The 20944-nt window shown below is 38.5% G+C and overlaps 1 protein-coding gene across 1 annotated transcript; it reads left to right on the forward strand.

The window, feature by feature from the left end:
- Positions 1–365: 365 nt before the first annotated feature.
- Positions 366–20911, forward strand: pdzd7a (PDZ domain containing 7a). The gene is made up of 14 exons (XM_016545410.1): positions 366–402; positions 1505–1642; positions 1775–1949; positions 4137–4313; positions 4436–4583; positions 5613–5673; positions 7125–7586; positions 8688–8894; positions 9721–9896; positions 10522–10613; positions 13072–13130; positions 13298–13882; positions 15100–15200; positions 20593–20911. The coding sequence occupies exons 1-14, from the start codon at positions 366–368 to the stop codon at positions 20758–20760; spliced, it is 2586 nt and encodes an 861-aa protein (XP_016400896.1). The 3' UTR covers positions 20761–20911.
- Positions 20912–20944: the final 33 nt, after the last annotated feature.

The raw sequence follows: 20944 nt of genomic DNA on the forward strand, positions 1-20944 counted from the left end.
AACATTTCTTGTAATCTGAAGTGAACAATGCTGGATCCATAGCAGCTTCTTCCTGCACCACTGTGCAGTGGAGTTTCCTTTTGTGGATCTAATCCTGTGGACTGTAATCCTCGTGACTAGTATTGACCCACTGGACCTCTAGTTTTCCCCATCCACCCTCATTTCCTTTAGAAGCTCAGGCCCTGAATGAGGGTTAGAGGGGAGGTCGGCACTTTGCCATGGCTCATTCGTCTGACACGGCACGCAAAGACATGACGAATGGGGCTCATCCCAGTGCCCAGCCAGGGCCCTCGGGCACTTCTACTCTACCACGCTACCTGCACAAGAAGCAGCAGCGCCAGAGAGGAATGAGATCTTCCTCTCCTATGGGGAGAGTCATTCTCATCAATGCACCTGTCGATGGTAAATCTACAAGAGCTTGATCTAGATGCAGGTTTACCAACACATTCTCATGGCAATTCATTTAAAATAACCATTTCCTATTTGTATACATTTTAAAATGTAATTCAATCCTTTTATGACAAAACTGAATTTTCAGCAGCTAATACTCTAGTCTTCAGTGTCACATGATCTTAAAAAAACATAATATGCTGATTTGGTGCTTTACAACACATTTTGTATTATCAATGTTGACAACAGCTGTGCTGCTATTTTTGTGGAAATTGTGATGCTTTTTTGAGGATTCTATGATGAATAGAAAGTTTAAAAGAACTATTTATTTGAAATATAAATTTTATTTTTTGGTGAATTGGTAGCTCTCGTTTGTACGTTTTTGTACAATCATCCACACAAAGCAATTTGTCAAAGAATCAAATCATACAAATGAATACAAAATCGCCAATTCGAAAAATATATAAAATTTCTCATGAGATCAGGTTGAGGTGATATTTTCTAAAGTATGTTTATTCCACTTAAGGATTAAAATATAATAGAACTATATTGGTTATTGGCTACTATAAGAGTTTTTTTTTTTTATTAATTAGTATCAGTCGATATTGCATATTTTAAAATGGTTCATTTATATTTTTAGTGTTTTATTTTTTATTTTTAGATTCTAATCTGTATAGTTTACAATTTTGATATCTGCCATTTATTGGTTATCGGCCATAACATGAAAATTATCATCTGCTTGGGTATCAGCCAGATCCCTATCTATAAATTGGGATATCATGCATTTCTAGGACAATAACAGTACAGTGTTATCAAACTACGAAAATAACACAAACAGGATCCTGTGATTGAAGGAGTTGCTGAATGCAATACAATTGTTGGCTGCCTTTTCTTGCATTTAAAAACATGTAATAAAGCGTAAAAAAATTGTTTCGTTTTTTTTAAAGAAAGTCTTACATTGGAAATTCGTGCATATATTATGTTATATTATATTATATGAGAAAGAATCTTTTGCTAAGGAGCAAAAACATTGACGAAACCCATCACTATACTTGTGAGTTATATTTATTTTCAGAGGAACTTTCTATTTGTGTTTGATGTTGGTGCACTGTAGGTGGGGATGACAGTGAAGACATCCACACAATTACTGTGGACAAAAGTGAGGATGGCAGGCTGGGCTTCAGTGTGCGGGGAGGCTCTGAACACGGCCTGGGAATCTTTGTCAGCAAGGTGGAGGATGACAGCTCTGCAGGTACACAGAGGGGGTTACAACTGATGAGGATTTGCATTTGAGATTTGAGATTTATTACGACATGGTATGCATGTATAAGCTATTGGTGAGTTTCATATTAATGTGTTTTTGTATCCTGATTCCACATTACAGAGTTGGCAGGCTTGTGTGTTGGAGATAAGCTGGTCGAGGTGAATGGCATAAGTCTGGAGAGCATCACCATGAGCAGTGCCGTAAAAATCCTGACAGGAAATAATCGTCTGCGCATGGTGGTAAGACGTGTGGGGAAGGTGCCAGGTATCCGCTACTCGAAAGAGAAGACTACATGGTAAGTTGAGCTTTTATGTCATCACTTGAACATGATATACTATTTTGTATGTTTTTATATTAGGCTAAGCACACTCTATCAGGCTGAAGGTCAATTATAATGTTATTTCTGCAGTTGTCCACATTTTTGAATCCCATATTGACTAAGATATTGTCTTTGCTATTTCCTGTTATAATCATGATAACATTGCTTGTTTTCAAACTTTTTTATTAACAGAAGCTAGATGTTGAATGTTGATAAATTAATTCATCACGATTTATTTTGTGATTCCAGAATATTAAAGATTCTTATTCTGTATGTTCTTCGATAAAAACAATAGTTATTAAAAGGTAAAATACTATTCTTAGTATTCCTACTATTCTTAGGTTTTAAATTTTTATTGTAAATTGTTAAATAATTTTAAGTTATCTTGTGGACTTTTTTCTTGAAGTTCCCTGCTTGAGAACTATTACACTGATGATTTTGTGGCTGATGCATCATCAAGCCTGTACTCTGTCAAACACGGTTCAAGTTTTTCAGATATTACAGTATATATTGCATGAGATATTGTGTATCTGTGCATTTAAAAGTTTTAAAAATGCAATTGTTTTTATTTTCATAGTTATACAAAAAAGTAATGAAATGCATCAACATGTCCTAGTATTATGCAAGAAAAGTAGCTGTTTATATGGCAGCTTGACCTGTCTCCCACAAGCCTGCCTCCTGGAGGTTGTCCAAATACCCTTTGACAACTCATAACAGAAGAGTGTGTTTTGCCCTTGAACATTTAGAGGTTCTTTTAGTATTTGAAAGTCTGTATTTTTAGGCATTTTCTGTCGCAGATTTGCTGAATGATGGGGTTTAATTAGACTAACTGAACTGAGAAGATAAGCAGAGCGTAGTGATGGGCTCTTTCTCCCCCTGCCTTGACTAACGGGGTGGAAACCCTGTGACTCTTGGCCTTTACTTGTTATCTTTTCCTTCAGCTTCTGTTTCAGCATACAGAAGTGGTAGAGTTACCTTAGTGGGCTTCTCAGCCATTTCATTAACTGATAGTAGAGTGAGCAAGTTTATTACAGAAGTGTATGTGTGTCCACCTGAAGATTTATGTGTGTGTGTGCTTGTGTATAACACTGGATTTTTACTTAAAAGTGAAGTGTGTAATTATTTATATTAAAACACTTTTTCCTATCTTAACTTAATATGCAAATACAACTATAAGGAAATCACTTGTAGATTGATTTCCTCAAAGTTTAAACGCTGTAAACATTCAAAAAATGGTTCTGCTTTTTTTGAGCACCCTGATCGGCTAGAGCACAGCAACATGGAGCCAGTGGCTTAAGTGTGGGGTGGGGTTTTTAGTTTGTCTGTCCAATGAAAGAGTAGGACAATTCTGTTTGGTAACAACACTAGTTGTGCAGAAATGACACACTTCAGTTTTGATAATAAACTTTGTAGTTACCCTTCAAAACCTTTTTTTTTGTTTTGTTTTTTGAAAGATGTCTCATACTGATTAAGGCTGCATTCATTTGATCAAAAATCCATAAAAACAGTAATATTTAGAAAAATTATATTCCTCTTTTTCAAGATTCTTATATGAATAGAAAATTCAAGAATAAAATGTATTTGAAATAGAAATCTCTCATAACAATGTAAAAAGTATTTACTGCCACTTTTGATCAATTTAAAGGGATAGTTCACCCAAAAATGAAAATTCAGTCATTAATTACTCATCCTCATGTCGTTCCAAACCCGTAAGACATTCATTCATCTTCAGGACACAAATGAAGATATTTTTGAGCTTTCTGACCCTCCATTGACGGCAACACAACTGACATGTTCAAGGCCCAGAAAGGTAGTAAGGACATCATTAAAACAGTCATTAAAATATGTGCCATCAGTGGTTCAACCGTAATTTTATGAAGCTGTCCTTACTACCTTTCTGGGCTTTGAAGACCTTGTCAGTTGCATTTCTGTCTATGGAGGGTCAGAAAGCTCTCGGATTTCATCAAAAACTGAAGACCTTACAGGTTTGGAAAGACATGAGGGTAATTAATGACATAATTTAGATTTTGGGTGAACTAACCCTTATTTTAAAAAAGAAATTTAAGGACCCCAAACCTGTGTTTTTTTTTTGTAGAATGACTTAAATTATTGTGTCACTTATTTGTTTATTGCTTGTAAACTTATATGAATGTATGTGTGCAGGGTAGATCTAATCCACCGAAGGATGGTAGTGGAAGAAAGTGGTCGCACACCTTCAGAGGCCAGTTCAGATGGAGCCCTGCGCAGAATAGTGCACCTTTACACAACCTCAGATGACTACTGCCTGGGCTTCAACATCCGCGGTGGCAAAGAGTTTGGCCTGGGCATCTATGTCTCAAAGTAAGACAAAATGCCCAGGGATGCATTTCAATGTCTGACAACTTCATGACAACTGTTGCATAGATGCTATGGTTAATTGTTGAACTCTATTAATGTGATGATTTGTTTAATTTTTTGATGAGGCTGGACCCTGGTGGCCTGGCAGAGCAAAATGGAATTAAAATGGGGGATCAGATTCTGGCAGCCAATGGAGTGAGTTTTGAGGACATCACACACAGCAATGCAGTAGAAGTGCTAAAGAGTCACACTCATGTGATGCTGACCATTAAGGTGAGAATAACCTAAACTTTAGCAATAGACCTGATATTTGACCATTTGAGATTATCAGCATTATCAACAGTCTTATTTATGGAAATAACACCCACCCAGTTTTACAAATGAATAATATAGAGTGTCAATTTTTAATGACAGTATTAAAAAAGGTACATCGATGTTCTGTATACATCTTAGTTTATCAGGGAAATTTTAGTTTTTAGTTTAGCAAGACAAATGATTTCCAAAGTGCTTTGGCATATTAATTGCTACCACAGCATGTTAAACAACACTGCCTCTTATTGCGTCTGGGAGTGAGAAAGCATAGCAAAGCAGACAGCTGGTATTTAGCCGTCACATTCCTGGTTGCTCGCTTTACTCAGGCAGGGCTCAGGTTCCACCTGTGAAAAATAGCCAGCGGGTGTGCATTATTCACCAGGCCTTAGGGATCAAGTTATAATCAGCAGAAAGCCTCGTTTTATGGCCTTTTCTCATTGCCCCCATGGCAAGGCTCTGTCAAACCTGCAGTGGTGCTATAAGTATATAGGGCTGCTAAATGCCTGCTTTGTTAGCTATTGATGCCACTTCGTGGTGGTAAGTACGAGCTCTGCTAGTGATAAGTGAAGTGACAGTGTGAGAAAATGTCAGACAAGGGTCAAAACAAAAGGAGAATGGGATGTTTTTTGAACTTTGCTGCAGTCTGTTCGAATCTAGCTCCTGCATGAGGAGACCATGCAAGGCAGATCAGGCTGCCTCCTACCATCATCTTAATGATGTTCAAGCTTGTTTTATGTTTATGGAGAATCAAACTAACTGTGACTTCATGAGAGCCTGTAGTGAGGTCAGCGTACACCTGGGGCATCAGAAATGAGGTCATATCCTTCTGACTTCACTGGTGGAAAATGCTGTTTGAAGTCATTTTTAGGCTGTTTAGACTTAATTTGCACAATGAACTATACCCAAGGACTTTTGAACTTGCATGCAATGTAATTAAGGCTGTAGCTCCTTTCTCACTGTGATTATGTCTTGTGTAATATCCTGTCCTAGGAGGCTGGCCGATATCCTGCTTACAAGGAGATGGTGGCGGAGTACAGCTGGCTTAATAAATGTACGTAACTGTTACCTGCAAACATCACTATTTAACATCTTATCTGTTAATAGTACATATATTAATGGATAGGTTGCATGGTTTGTGCGACCCACTCGTTTGCACTTATCTTATAGAAATGCAATTTTCATAATTAATTGATGGTGTGCACTGGGACGGCCCATCTCCAGATTAAAGCTGAACGTCAACCGGCCACATGTCAAGCCAGATTTTTTCATTGCCCTCTGATTCTCTGTTTTCCATTTAATATGGATGGCAGTGTCTGAAAATAGCCACGGATTAGATCGTAATGTTCACATTCAGATAAGTCGTCCAGGATTGTGCATGTTTGTAACATCAGGGTGATTCAGGGGTATTTAGGTTGCAGGACAGAAGCTCATGTAATTCTGCTCCATATTTAACACAAGTGACATTGATATATTGTTCATTCAGATGTAAAAGGACATCAGAACTTTAATATTTATGAGGTTTTTAGACATGATGTCTGTTGCTTTATTTGTTAAGCTTTTTTATTTTATTTTATTTTGTTTTATTATTTTGTTTTATTGGTAACATTTTACTTAAAGCCTTTGTGTTTAAGGCATTATAAATGGTTATTAAAGGGTGTAATGCATTATAATTATTCATAATGTGCGTTGTAATACATTATATCTTAATGTAAATAATTATAACCAAATTTAAAATGCATAGTGTAACAATGAATTGATAAGTGTTGTAATGTATTAACTGTGGTTACAATTATTCATGAGATTGTACAATGCATTACAAGGCTAAATTAATGCATTAAAACTACTTTAATAATGCGTTATACATAAAGGCTTCATGAAATGTGTTATCCTTTTATTTTATTTTATTTTAGTTTAGTTTAGTTTAGTTTATTTTAGTTTATTTTAGTTTATTTTAGTTTATTTTAGTTTAGTTTATTTTGTTATCCAAAAAGCTATTTATATCTATAAATGAATGTATTGAGGTGGACCCAGTAATAGATAGAATAATAAATAAATAAATAAATAAATAAATAGTACAATATATAAAATAAATCTATTAAAATATAATATATATATGCAAATTAATAAGTTAAATCATATTTTGGCCTGGAGTAAAATCTGTTAATTTACCTTACCTTTTTACTTTATCTTTACGTTACCTTTTTTTCAATGTAGAGCGAGATAAAACTTATAACATCTTAATGGTTCTTAGATATATGTAAGATGATAATTATGACGATTTCTGCCACAGCATTTTAGGCAGCCAGATTTTTTTCCTTGAAATAATTGTGTAACTTAATTGTCAAAGATTAAAATAATTTTATTTATATTAAAGTTATTAAATAGAAGTTTTGCTATAGACAGTACTGTGCATTTAAGTTTAATGAAGTGGATGACAGATAAAGTGATCCAACTTTTTATCTCTAAAAATAATAAATGAAAGTCTCTACTTTTCCCCCTTAGTGGCTAATGGAGGCCAGCCCGCTTCCTCCCAGGGTTCAGACTCTTACTCTTCCACTTCCTCTCTCTCCTCCGGGACGCCGGTCAGCTCTCTCAGCGGCCTCTCGCAGGTCATGTTCCCTCCTGTATTCGGCTCAGAGATGGTGGATGTCTGTATCTCCACCGAGGACCGCTCACGCCGGCCCAGCTCTGAACGGATAGAGACCGCCATGCAGACGGACCCACCGGAGCCCGATGCCACATCAAGATCTAGTAGGGTCTTAACCACAGAAACCAGCCGAACGGTTGGCGAAACTGTCCTGTTAAAAGACACAGTAATACGCAGTGGGACTGCCAAAACTCGGACAAGGACCTTCTCTGCTGGGGATAAAGAGACTTTGGACTCTCCTAAAACGGCAGTCCTGATGGCTCTCAGCAAGCCTCGCAAACCCATCCGCCGATCCCAGAGTCACATCACTGTGTCAGGTACAGTAGGGCTGGTTTAGAGATAAGAGATAAAAAAACAGTCTGTCAGAAGGCTGTGAATCAAAATGAGTTGAGCTGCACAGGGCCGTCCTGTGTTTGTGTCACTGATGTAACTCATATCTCAGTTGTAGTGCCGGGGCCCAAGGTCACAACCAGATCAGTGATGAGGATCTTGGGTTATTTGATACACACACCACGCTGTGGAAGCTCCGCTCAGAATAGAAAATGTGTTGTCGAAAACCAGCAATTGACCTTTAGAGTCACACTGCTACGTCTGTTTGTCAAATATATAGCAGTGTGCTGCCATTGTATCTCTGCATTTAAATGAACTTGGTTGAATGCATAATACATCAGCATTACTGCACGGGATCTTGTCGTGAAAGATTAACGGTTCAGACTGGAGAATCTGATGCCTTGAGAAATGTATGCTCAAAATCCACACAGCAAAGTGTATATCATCCTGTTTTATTTGCCAGGCTTAATACCTCACACTGTGGAGATAAATGACTGGATGTTTTGTGGCCTTTAACAAATACCTTCAATCACAACTTAACATAACAAGCTCTTCTTCGATAAATCTCACGGAAACATGTTCAGGTCATATTTCACCCCAAATCAAAAATAGAAAAACATGACACCTATTTTAGGACCATTAACTTTTTTTGCATTTTTTTATTAACACGAAGAAGAAAAAATAGATATCATGGCCACAAGTTAAGAATTAGTTCCCATATTAATTCTTGACCAATTATTATTAATTTGTTCCCTCATTGTAGTTAAATATTGTTGAGCTAATGTTTTCTTGTTTTAATTTAATTAAATTGTCGATATAAAAACACAATTTAAGAAGAACCAATTAACAAATTGTGGGAACAAATTGGCCACAATATCTTGATTCAACCCCCCAACCCCATTGTGATCTCAGTGACTCTCCAGTTTCTGGGTCACCATTGCTCAGGGCTGAACTTGGAGCCTTTGCCACCTATAATACATGTATTTTATCACTTGAGCATGTTAAAGGTTTCCTTGTGAACATCTATTTATTCAGTATATTTTGCCTGGAGGTCACTCTTTGACATGTTTCTGCTTGATGTTGATCAGAGGACAAGCAGAAGAAAAGGAAGCATCAAAAGGACAAGGTAGAGACGGAGAGAAGCACCCTGCAGCGCTCCAAAACCTTTGTCAGCTTGCTCTTTAAAAGCGGACGCAGGCGGGAAAGGTCATCCTCTAGAGACAGGAAGGACAAAGGGGCAGGGGACGGACACAGAGGAAGATCCAAATCCCCGAAACATTTAGATAACGAACCGGGTGAGTCCACATGGGGTTTAACATATTTTGATGAGGATCACTTTCTGTGGATACCAGGGAATAGCTGAGGAAGATATTTGCATTCGAAAAGCCAGAAAGCAGCATAATGAGTTTTTAAAGAGCCTAAATCAGAGAGCTGCTTTACTGTACACTGTTCTGCGGTAATTCCCTTGAAGTGGCCTTGAGTCCAACTCCTGTGGTTTTGCTCAGCTAATGATTAATTGCATTGCTTCCTTCTCTACAGTGCATACTGCAGCATAACTTAGAAACACATTGAAAACTCCAAGCTAATCACAGCTTGTCAGCCAGTCAGATTTGCCGGTCTTTTTGTCTGGACATAATTGCAATTAGTTTACTTTTTAAAATGGGCTTTTTGCTGTGATGCCATAGAACAGGGGTGTCCAAACCTGTTCTTGGAGGGCCACTGTCCTGCAAAGTTTAGCTTCAACTTCAGTTAAAGACACCTGAACCAGCTAATCACGGTCTTCAGACTCACTAGAAACTTCTAGGAAAGTGTGTTGGAGTTGGTTGGAGCTGAAATCTGCAGGATGTTGGCCCTCCAGGAGCAGGATTGGACACCCCTACTGTATAGAACTATTTTTGATCCCCTTAATAACCTTACAATTAACAGTAAAGAATTTTATTTTTCCTTCTGTGAAGAACATTTTAATAATATAAAGAAGCTTTTTCCACTATAAAAAACTTTTTAACAAAGGAAAGCTTCAATGGATTCTTCATGGAACCGAAGATGCCAAAACCATAGATATTTAAATGAGAATTGCTGTCATCAGAGCTCGTAGACTGACTCTAGCACTTGTGTCCTCAGGTAAAGAGCGGGGTCGACCCATAATTAACCTGTTGAGTTCTCCCAGAGAGACTCGTGCTGGTATGAGGGAGCACAGCCCCATCCCCAGCCCGGAGACCATGGCCATGTTGGAGGATATGGCCCGCAAGCTGCTCAACGAGGATGAGGTGGCGGCTGTCATGAGACACTGTAAAAGGGTGAGTCATCTAAAAGTCTGCTGGGTTGAAATAATGTCTCATTTAGGACTTTATACGGGTTTACAGGTTTATCCTTTTCCAAAATGTTTATGTGGTTAACTAGAAAAGGCTCTATTGTCTTGCTATGTATATTTCTGACTAATCAATGTGCATGCTGGTTATGCTTACAAAAGAGGGATTTGCCTTGCCATTTATGATTGAGATCAAGTTATCCAAATCGTACAGAACTCTGAGTATAAAATTGTAGTTGTAATTGAAACAAAAATTACTGGAGAATGTTTTACAAGACAATACCTCAGTCTTACTATTTCAAAATAAATTCACATTTAATGCATTGCTTTCAGATTCTTTGTAATTATTTGTGAAATTACTAGTAGTTTCTATACCACACTTTTTCAGTGTAGACAATGCCACAGTTATCCGGATAGCGCTAGAGCAGACCGTATTACTTCATTACTACAAAATTGTTTAGTACTTTATTGACAGCTTGTGAGCCCTAAATTCCAAGAATGTTTCGTGCTTTACACGAATTTGGTAAGATTTAGACTCTAAATCCAGTGCTTGTGACTAGTTCACATTATCAGGAGTAAATTGCTGAACTAGGGCATCTCCTTCTGTTCTTTAGTTTTTAGTTGAGCGTGTGGTTGAGGATCTGGTGCGCCCCCTGCTGGCCATCTTGGACAAGCCTGAGAAGCTTCTGCTGCTGAGGGAGGTTAGGTAAGGAGTGTTTCAGTGTCAGCCTCCGAAATGCATATATTTATATATCTGTGCTGTACAATGTCCTCAAAGTGATCCCTGTAGGAAATGATACAACCAGAAGACACAAACTCTTCTCTGCACCAGGCATTTCATATCCTGAAATGAATGTCTAACCGTATACACACACATACATATACTACAAATATCCTGTTGCTGATATTTAATCCACACACACAATCCCTCTCATTCTAAAACCCTTGTTACTGTACACTACCATCACTTTTTAATAACAAGCCCTATGCAGTTTTCTTCATTGTAAGCTGCCATTTAGGACACAAATGCATCATTTGCAGGATGCCCAACATGCATCACTGCCAAAAGAAGATAATCTGTCTCTTATTGCCAGATAGCCTGCCTGTTTCTTTCTGCTGCTGACACTGCATGACCTCCTAACCTCTAACCTTGGAGTGCACAGTGCCCGCTGTCATTGTCCACAGTGTCGGGCTGTAATGTGCCTCTGACTTTTGAATGGAAGTCGTTTCTGAAATGCAAGAAAGGCGCCTTGCATTGTTTAACCTTCAAGCGTCCACCCACGCAGGTCTGAGACTTAATGCAGCTCCTTTGTAATGTCCACAGAGGAGTAATTCAAAACTCTCTGTGCTAGAGGCCCCTGAAATCTGAGCGAGATGTGCGTGTATGCAACGCCACACCGCTGCTTACTCAATGGATATGAATGTGTGATTGTCGCTCACATTTCTGGATGAAAGGGAAAGTGTGTGTGAGGTTTCGTAACATCTGCACTGATTTAAGGAGATGTAAATGAATTCAGCTTTTATACCATTTATATGTATGTTCGTGGGAGGAGGAACTCTTTGAGTCTGAATTCTCAGTTGTATTTATATACCTATAATTTTACCTATATGGTACTATGTTACAATAATGAAATCAGATGGCAATACCATGTACCTTGACATCCAGCAGCCCCCAAAAATATTTTGACATTTTAGCCACACTTACGCAGTTAGGAATAGTTGACCCTGGGTCATTCTAAACCCCGGGTAAACAGAAGCCTGTATATTGCTCTGAATGGACTTTTCGGACTAAAATGGTAGGAACAAATCAGTCTCTTCTTAACTCAAATATGAGGGCTGTGATTGGATGTCTGTTGCTAAGCATCTAGCTGTAATATTTCAATGGCGCAAAAGTGGTGCTAACCCTTCACAAGAGACAGGTTTCATAATTTCAGGTAAAAGTGGTGCTAACACCACTACTCAGAGCTGGGTAGTAACTGATTACATGTAATCTGGATTATGTAATCAGATTTTAAAAATCAAGTACTTGTAATAAGAGTATATTACGTTTTATAATGCTCATAATCAGATTACAGTTACTTTTTATGGATTACATTACATTACATTACATTACATAATATGCACACAATGGCAGTAAATTATTAATAATTTATTGGTTCTCCCTAATTGTTCTTTTTCTCTTTTACATTTTCCTTTCTAAAAAGCCTACTGTTTGTCATGCTATTTAGCTTTGACTATATTCACAAAATTGAATGGTCATGAAAATGTCATAAAAATAATTTTGCAATCCATGCTTCTGAACCTCTCAAGCAATTAGTCCATATATGAAAGAAAGGGATTCCCAAACGTTTTTGTCAGCTAAACCCCTTTGACATTAAATATTTACTTGATATATCTCTCAGGAAGGTAATATTTTAATAATTTAACACATTCGCATATTTACAGTTCAATGTGTCGTGCAGGTAAACAAATGAAATATTATTATTTTTAATGTTCAAAGTTTAAATAATTTATTTTACATTTTTATGATTTACTTAATTATTAGCTTTTTATCAACTCACAGACCCACTGCAGCTCTTACATTAAGCCCAGTTTGGGAAACCCTGGTTTAATGTAATGTTTGATTACATTTTATGATGTTGATATAAAAAGGGAATATATTTTCTCTCTCTGCGGTTTTGTATCAATATTGTATGTTTAATGGCAAGATTAAAACAAGTTGGATAAAAAGTTATCTGAAAGTAATCTAAAAAGTAGTCAAAATACATGACCTAAAATGAGTAACCTAGATTGTGTTACTAACTACAGTTTTCATCATGTAATTTGTAATCAGTAATGGACTACAATTTGTAAGTAATCTACTCAGCTCTGCCGCTACTAAAGGCTGGAATACAGTACATGACTTTAAAAATCTGAACATATTTTAAACATTAGGCATCATACAATTTTCAACGTTGTAATACCAGACTTTAAAATCTTTGTGATCACAGCAAACTCACGCAGAAATGTGTGCCTTGTATCTAGGAGATGTATGATAAATGAAATCAATACCTGTCCTAAAATCAGCTCAAAATATCAAACATGTTTGATATCCTCTGACTGGATGAAATCTGAAGCTATGAGTCTGTCACCATCATACACTATGTGATTTTCTTTGAAATCAGTCAGCTCAAATCTGCTGACTGGTTTGAGTTTTGGCACCTAGCATCAACTTCTCCTGGCTGTAAATCAGGGCAAAAATCTAGGCAAAAATCGTGTAGTGCATTCCAGCCTTAAATGACAAGTCTCTAACGTTCCTTTACCCTTTAAAAGTGGGGTTTAGAGTGATGATAACCTGCGATTATGCTTAGAATGTGTGAGAAATGGTTTTAATATCCCCTTGAATCACAGATTATCGGGGTGGATTCCACCTTCAGCCGGTACAGGATCTGGAGAGAGAACGGCAGCTCATCAAAGATCTGGAACGGATGCGTTTGGCAGGTTTACCGACTGGACGGCTTCCTCCTCCTCGAGCTTTCACACCACTCTTGGATGTACCAGTGGACACTTACATCACAGACTCGCTCCGTAATCATTCACTGAGTCCTGCTCGGCCCAGCTGGACACACTCAGAGTCTCCTCACGGCACGGAACGCATCGGACGCTCCCCCCAGAGAAGAGACAACGGTGTCCTCAGGACATCACACCATGACTCTTTATCCAGCAGGGGTGATTCTATCCCAGTGCGAGGGAGATCCCCTTATAGGAATGGTCATCGAATGAAAACAGACAAATCCCAGAATGGTAAAGAGGTAAAGCATACCGTAATGAGTGCACACCGCCGGAGTAGGACACCATTGACCCAGGTTTTTGCGCCCAGCTCGGATCAGGACTGGAAAGAACCAGTGAATGGACATTCAGACAGCCAAGAAACCCCACCAGAGCAGGAGTATGAACTAACCACAGTTACTATCTCTAAGACCAAACAGTCCCTTGGTGAGTTACTCGGAGTCACTGTATTGTGGCTTTGTGGCAACGTTTCTCAAATGACAAACATCCCATTTCTCTCTGACCAAAATAACTTGATTATATATTTATGAAATGTTAATACAGCTTGGCTATGTAAAAGTTGCCCCCACAAAGCTAGGGTGTTTTGGGTGGTTGCCAGGTTGCTCTGCAGTTTTTTTAAATCATGTTGCTATGTGGATTATAGAATGTTCTGGGCTGCTTGGTGGTTTCCAAATTCCCACACTCAAGCCTCTATTATATTTTGATCCATAGACATGGTTTAGGTCCCTCCTTCATTGTGAATCATGACATTTGTATCATTCACCAGGGAAATATGATCAATTTGATCACTTAGAAAAGTCATCTCTCCTCATACTCAAAAAAAGGCCAATTATTGTCGGTAATATAAACAGCGCTTGATGAGTTACATACCAAAGTTTAATACTTAGGGTTAGAGTTTGTTCAGATCTCTGTTTGTGAGTATGAGTAATAGTATGACTAAAGCTTGTTAATACAGTAGATTTGCAGAGCATGTGATTCATTCTGGACCCACAATCAAAAAAGGCACAAAAGCTGTCTTTAAAAAGGCCTTTAAAAAGGTACTAAGATGTACACTTTTGGTACTAGTACAGTATGTACCTTTAAGGTACTAATATGCACCTTTAAAGCTAAATAAGGTACAAAAGTGTACCTTTTGAAAAGGTACTACCCCAGTAATGGCTTTTGTACCTTTTTTCTGAGTATGTAGCGTACACTGACAAAATAAGAAATAAGAACTTTGTGGGAAAAAGACCATATAATCACTGATAGATTAGTATTAAAGAAGAGATTCTCCTTCAGTTATTCTTCTCACCTCACCAGAAGATGGCAGTGAATTGCCCAGTGAGATAATAGAGTGCACTCCCATTCAAGAAGGTCTATAATGGTCCTGGAGAAAGCTTAACGTTTTTATTTCTGTTCATCTTAATGACACATCTGCTGACATCTCTAATATGTTTTGTCTAGACTGGAATCAGCATCTGTTACTTTTATGGCACAATTAAAATATCAGTTTTCCACATCCATCCAAACAAAAGGCCTACAATATAAGAATATAAATGGTGTAGATGAATTGGTTATACAGTGTTTGTTTCATGCATATATAGAGAGTTGAAGTCATCATTAACATGTGGATGGCTAGATGATTCTTATTATTCTTTTTGCAGGAATAAGCATCTCAGGTGGGATTGAGTCAAAGGTGCAGCCAATGGTGAAGATAGAGAAGATCTTTCCAGGAGGAGCAGCATCTACTAGTAATGTTCTGAAGGTAACTGATCCTCATATAGACTCATCTACAGTAGGCTAAGCAGTGTTGCAGTCTAGACAAGGCTTATTTGAAACAGAACAGAACAGAAGTGTGACTAGGTTGAGTCCGACTCTAGGCCAAGACCAGAAGAGAGTCAAGTTCACATGTTTCTGAGTCTATTACAAGACCAAGACACTGACAATATGGCCTTGGACTCTGACTTGGGAGCATGTGGACTCTGTCTTGACTCTGGTCTTGGTCTCAGACTTGAATGAGCTGGTTTGATCTATAACACTGATGCAAATTATGCACAGGGCATCATGTGTCCAGTGAGTGACCAACCATTGTTTGATTTTTGAGCAGGAAATTTTTTAAATCGAACAAGACAAAGTGGAATATGTTCTCAAGAGAAGCGTCTGCTGCAACCAAGTGTCTCACACAAACTCCTTTTTCAAATTCTATACCATTGCTGCAAATAATGTATAAGGATATTGCTGGTAGGATTCATCCTAGCATTATTAGTTGATGAATAGTGTGTTTGTCACCCAATCATTATTAGGAAGGTCTGGTAATGATCAATGGCTGCAGGCCTTGTGATTTCTGTTTTGGTTACAGCTAGCACTCAGTTACGTTAGCTGAGCGCAGAGGCATTTTATATGCTTAAGTGGTACAACTCATTCATCATTGATGGATTACATCATCCAGACCACAAAACACAATATTTGAGTCAGCTGCTTCTTTTTAAGGAAGCTTTCTCCACATAACAACACATGCTGTACATCTCTATTGGAAAGACCAGCTTGGTCCAGGCTGGTTTACTCTGGTTAGTTCTAGTTTGGTGCTGGTCTTGCTGGTAGACCATGATGGAGCTGGTAGATCAAGCACGAAGCTGGATGTCACACTAGTCATTTCAGCTGGTGTACTGTACAAACATTTTATGTACCACCGTGTCTACACAACATCCAGGTCTTTGCATCTGTAAGAAATGAGGCAGAATGAGGGCAAAAGGTCACAGAAGTTGAGGGCATGATACCAACAGCACCTCTGTTACCCAGCATAAAAGGTTAAAACCCTGGAATCCCATGTGTGTATGTACACTTGTGTGTGTGTTTGTCAAGAGAAGCCGCATCCTTGTCGATTACAGCCTATCAGGTGACAGCATTTCCCTGGCCTGCTCTGAGAGGCTTGTGTTGCCACACTCAGGAGATCTGGTGTCAGGCTCAAAACCCCTCAGTTGCCAAGAACATCCACTCATCTCTGGCCTCCAGCTGGACTTGGTGTGAAAGACTAGAGGGTATTTCCATTCATACCAAAGGCTGACTAATTTACATTCCACTCAATTCACTTGTTGTCTCACCCTGAAGCCGCGACAGGCTCTTCAGAGCGGCTATCTTCACTGAGCTCTGCAGATTAACAGACCTGCAGAGGGAAAGTGTGGAGCGCCCTGTTGACATGCTTCCTGTTCCTGTTGTCTAACTGATAACTGTATTATCTGAGCGGCAAGTATGCTCCAGCAGCATGGAGGTCAGGTTTCTGTCACCCATTGTCTGCAGTCACATCCCTCTTATCAAACGTTGTTGACACGCATGGCAGATGGAGGTCAGGTGTTGTGTATGTGTTGGGGCTCCATAGAGTCTGCTCTTTCGGCTCATGTGTAATTAGTCCAGCACTCTCTTTTTCATCTTGATTATAGTCTGTTGTGTTGATCTTGATAGTCATTCTTCAGCTTATAAATACAGAGGGCTTCAGTTTAATAACAGAACTATATTTGGGCATTTTCTGGAGAAAATGTCAAGGGTCTTGCCACCACAAGGGGGCTTGATAACTTTCCCTGTATTTGCTAAGCCATAGGGTGTTCTGAGTGGTTGCTAGAGTGGTGGTTGATGACATGATGGTTGATGATATGTTATATATCAAAAAAATTGCAAGTAACTTTTAACCTGCACTGTCTGGCCCAAATTTGTGAATTCAAAAGCCATGCAATCTGAAAATATTTGAAAATATGTTTCTATTCCGCTGTATGAGCGCCAAACACATTGATTTTTACTCTTCCCTGAGTCATCTTCTTTCTCTCTCTCTCTTCATGCACACAGTGATGTACTCTGCTATCCGCTGATAAATGACTCCGCTTGTCCTCTGAAACCATAGAAAGCTTTGGTGATTTGTTTTTAGTCAAAAAGGCAGATAGCATACAAAAAAGACTGATGATGTCCCTGCGGTCTCCTTCATGTAAGTGCTGTTTGAAGAGAATGTCAGCTTAAACAAATCTTAGGCCCCTAAATGGCCATAAAGGGACACAAACAGAGTGTGTTGCATTAAGTATAATGTTTTGAAATACTCTTAATAATGCTCTTAAGTAGTTCTTGTGTTCTACTTTTGGGTTCACTCTCCATGACTGGAATAGTCTTAGCCATGCACGGCTCATCTGTAAGGGCAGGTGGGGCCAAAAATATTCACCCAAAACATAGACCTCTGTATAAACTGAATAAATAATAAACTATAAATGTGTTCAGCATTCTGCAACAAATATTTTCCAAATTTTCTTGACAATTTTAAGTCATAAAGTGCGCAGGATATATTCATCGCAAGCTTCGGCATGTACGTAAAATGATACTCAGTGGGGCAGTTGTGACAGTGCCCTCCCGAACTGCAGCCCACAAATTTTAAATGGTAAATCTGTGGTGAAAAGTGGAACTGCAGCACGCTCTAACAGCCATTTGGGCAGTTTTGAGCCTGCCCTGCTTCTTTTCATGTTACCTTATCTTGCTCCAGATCAAGACAATATCAGTCAGCTTTAGCTATATGTGTCTGCATCAGGTCAGTAACTAGCTGACAAGTCTGTTTTTCCTATGTGGAGTAGTGTTTTAAATGAATAAAAGTGTTAATCCTTTAGTTTAAATGTGCTCACGTGAAAAGCCTTTATATAGTTCTGTTGTGTTTGTTTTGAGATGAGACGTGATATTCGTTTCCTCACTTAAATTCCTCTACAACTTGTAACATTCTAAATCAACACTCGGAGACAATATTAAGGCAATAATTCAATTGCATTCTATGTATGTGTACTTTGAGCCTGTCGATCAACATTAGATCTCTGCCAAAAGTGTGTGTGCATGTGTTCAGCGATTAGACTAGAAAGACTATAAGCTTTCTTGAGTTTATAATAAACTAGCACTACCACCCAGAATCTGCCTAAATTTACCAAAAGTGGACTGCGAAGTGGACTTCACAAGGTATTCCGCCAGATTCCAATCCGAAGGGAGCGTACATGTTCAGTTCGAAGGGCACTGCAAACGTCATAGGCAATAAGGGCACATCGATATATCACTTCACAGGAAGTGGAGAGGGAAAATCACCCAACTGTCATTGCGCACCGTGTCACCAGTTAGAACTAACAATGGAGCAGAGCCGTTGAAAGAGTTTTTTAAAGGCTCTGCAATGGAGCGGTTGCAATAAATGTTGTTATTATTATACATATTATTTATAGTATTTAGTAGCATAGTAGGATTCATAGTATTTATGAATGGTTATGGCGATGAATGTTATATTTGCATATTGTATTGTATGAATAGGTGAAACAAAGTTAAACCAGTGAGAAACAGCTGAGGCTCTGTCATTTTTTATTTTACTTTATTTACCACAGCAATGACCACTACAATCTGTTAACAGTATAAACCTATACATTTTGACTATATTTATTAGATGCATATTTGTATATAAATTTGAAAGTAAAATAAATTACAATATTTATTTATGTTCATAATCTGTGTGACCCTGTCATTGCCTTTCTTTGAGGACATTCCAGGGCGTTCCAAATGAGCGATTATTGTCAGAGAAGTCCACTTCAACAGATATCCCGTGCTTAGGGAGTAGGGAGCAGTCAACACTGCGTAGGGACCCTGTCAATCGGAACGCACCTCAGGAGCCGCTAAAGTTGTGGGCTAAATTGTAAGCCTACTTGTATGAGGAACTTAAATGTCAATGTGAATTGCTGTTATCATCCCATTTTACATTCTTAATGTGACATATCTGAGTAAATTATATTTTATAACATGATATATAACTGGGCATTAATGAAAAGGGTCATGTACTGCCTTTTTTATTATTTTGTACTGTGTACTGCGTCTGCCTCTCTCATTATTTATACTACATGCGTGAATTGGTGGGCGGGGCTAAACAGGCAGTGATGTAGAAGCAGGCGTTTATCTTCTTCTGCGGAAGCGGTGATTAGCCACACTATTATATCATAGAGTTGTACATTCCACAAGCTGTTGTTTTGGCAGATTGGCTTCAATATAAGCTGTTTTTAGACTAATGAGAAAGTTTTGAGTTCTGAAATTCAAAAGATCCCTTGGAATTTTGATTTCTCAATTCATGACCCCTTTAAAGGGATAGTTCATCCAGACATGAAAATTCTGTTATCATTTACTCACCTTCACGTAGTTCCAAAACTTTAGACATTCTTTCTTCTGTCAATCACAAAAAAAAATATTTTGACAAATGTCACATCTAAGAAATGTGTGTGTGTGTCCATACATTGGAAGTCAGTGGTCAACAACATTCTTCAAAATATCTTCTTTTGTGTTTCGCAGAAGAAATTACACTCTTAGCTGAAAATAATGAGCCAAAATAATAAATGTTTTCTAGTTCTATTTAAGTGAGAATGAACAGAGAAATATAATGTCTCTATAAGAGGACAACAGTGTTTGTTCTGACCAATGAAGAGCATGAAAATAGACCCTGACCGCTAAGGATGGGTGTAGAGAGTTCACTAAACAGGTGCATCCTGGTAAGAGATCGTGACTGAGGAAATGTGCCTACTTTGTACTTTTTTCCTGGCAGGAAAGACATAATTCCAAAGACACTCTCCTGCATCTGTGTGAGTGTTGAACTTTTGGGTTATGCTCACCTAGAGACTGGGGTACATATTTGCTTCTGCTCACTCTGATTTGACCGTTTCACTCTTTAACTTAGTTTTATGCTGTTAGTGGTGTCAGAGATAGGAAAATGAGTTTAGATTGATAGAGTTTAAGTAAGTTTAGAGCTTATGGATATGCCATGTGTTTTTGACCTGAAAGACTCAAACATCTGTGCTTCTGGTCTGCCAGTGGTTACAATCACAGAGAAAAACATCAATTTCTGAAGTATAATAAACTGATGTCATCCACTGGCAGAGCCTTGACACACACACACACAGTGTGAAACAGGCCAGATGAGATCATTCACAGGTATTAACGAAGGAGAACAAAGGAAACGAGTGGCATCCTGTGCCTGCAGCATCTGCTTTTTCCTGCCATTCAGACAGCGCACTGCCAGAAATACTCAGGGATGTGTCATGAAAATAGACATCTGCATTAATGATCAAGTCCTACACCTGAACTTTTCTAGAAATCCCTTTTTTTGTTTGTGTGTGCAGGCTGGATTCGAGCTGGTGTCAGTAGATGGAGAGTCCCTCCAAGGTGTTACACATCAGCATGCGGTGGATGCCATTCGAAGGGCTTTCAGCAACAAGGCCAAAGACCCCATGGAGTTTATTGTCAAAGTTCCCAAGAACCCGACAAAAACTCTGAAAGCCATAAAGTAGTAAAGGCCTCGATATACTTATGGCAAAGTTCTCTTTCATTCTTCACTTGAGTTAAAAGAAGTTTGAAATACATGAGCTGTGGTAAACTGTTTGTAACCATCATGATGCCACCCACACTGCTGAGAGCAGCGATTAGATATGTAAATATGTGCAGCACACTCTTCTCTCAATAACAAAATAAGAA

This window comes from Sinocyclocheilus rhinocerous, unplaced genomic scaffold (genome assembly GCF_001515625.1).
Source record: "Sinocyclocheilus rhinocerous isolate Xijiao unplaced genomic scaffold, SAMN03320098_v1.1 scaffold789, whole genome shotgun sequence".
Classification (NCBI taxonomy): Eukaryota; Metazoa; Chordata; class Actinopteri; order Cypriniformes; family Cyprinidae; genus Sinocyclocheilus; species Sinocyclocheilus rhinocerous.

What these genes read in the sequence shown, in the direction of transcription:
- pdzd7a (XM_016545410.1), top strand. Translation starts at nt 366, where the DNA reads ATGGGGAGAGTCATTCTCATCAATGCACCTGTCGATG. An exon ending in CATCAATGCACCTGTCGATG is followed by an intron (nt 403 to 1,504) that starts GTAAATCTACAA and finishes GGTGCACTGTAG; the next exon opens with GTGGGGATGACAGTGAAGAC. An exon ending in TAAGACCAAACAGTCCCTTG is followed by an intron (nt 13,883 to 15,099) that starts GTGAGTTACTCG and finishes TTCTTTTTGCAG; the next exon opens with GAATAAGCATCTCAGGTGGG.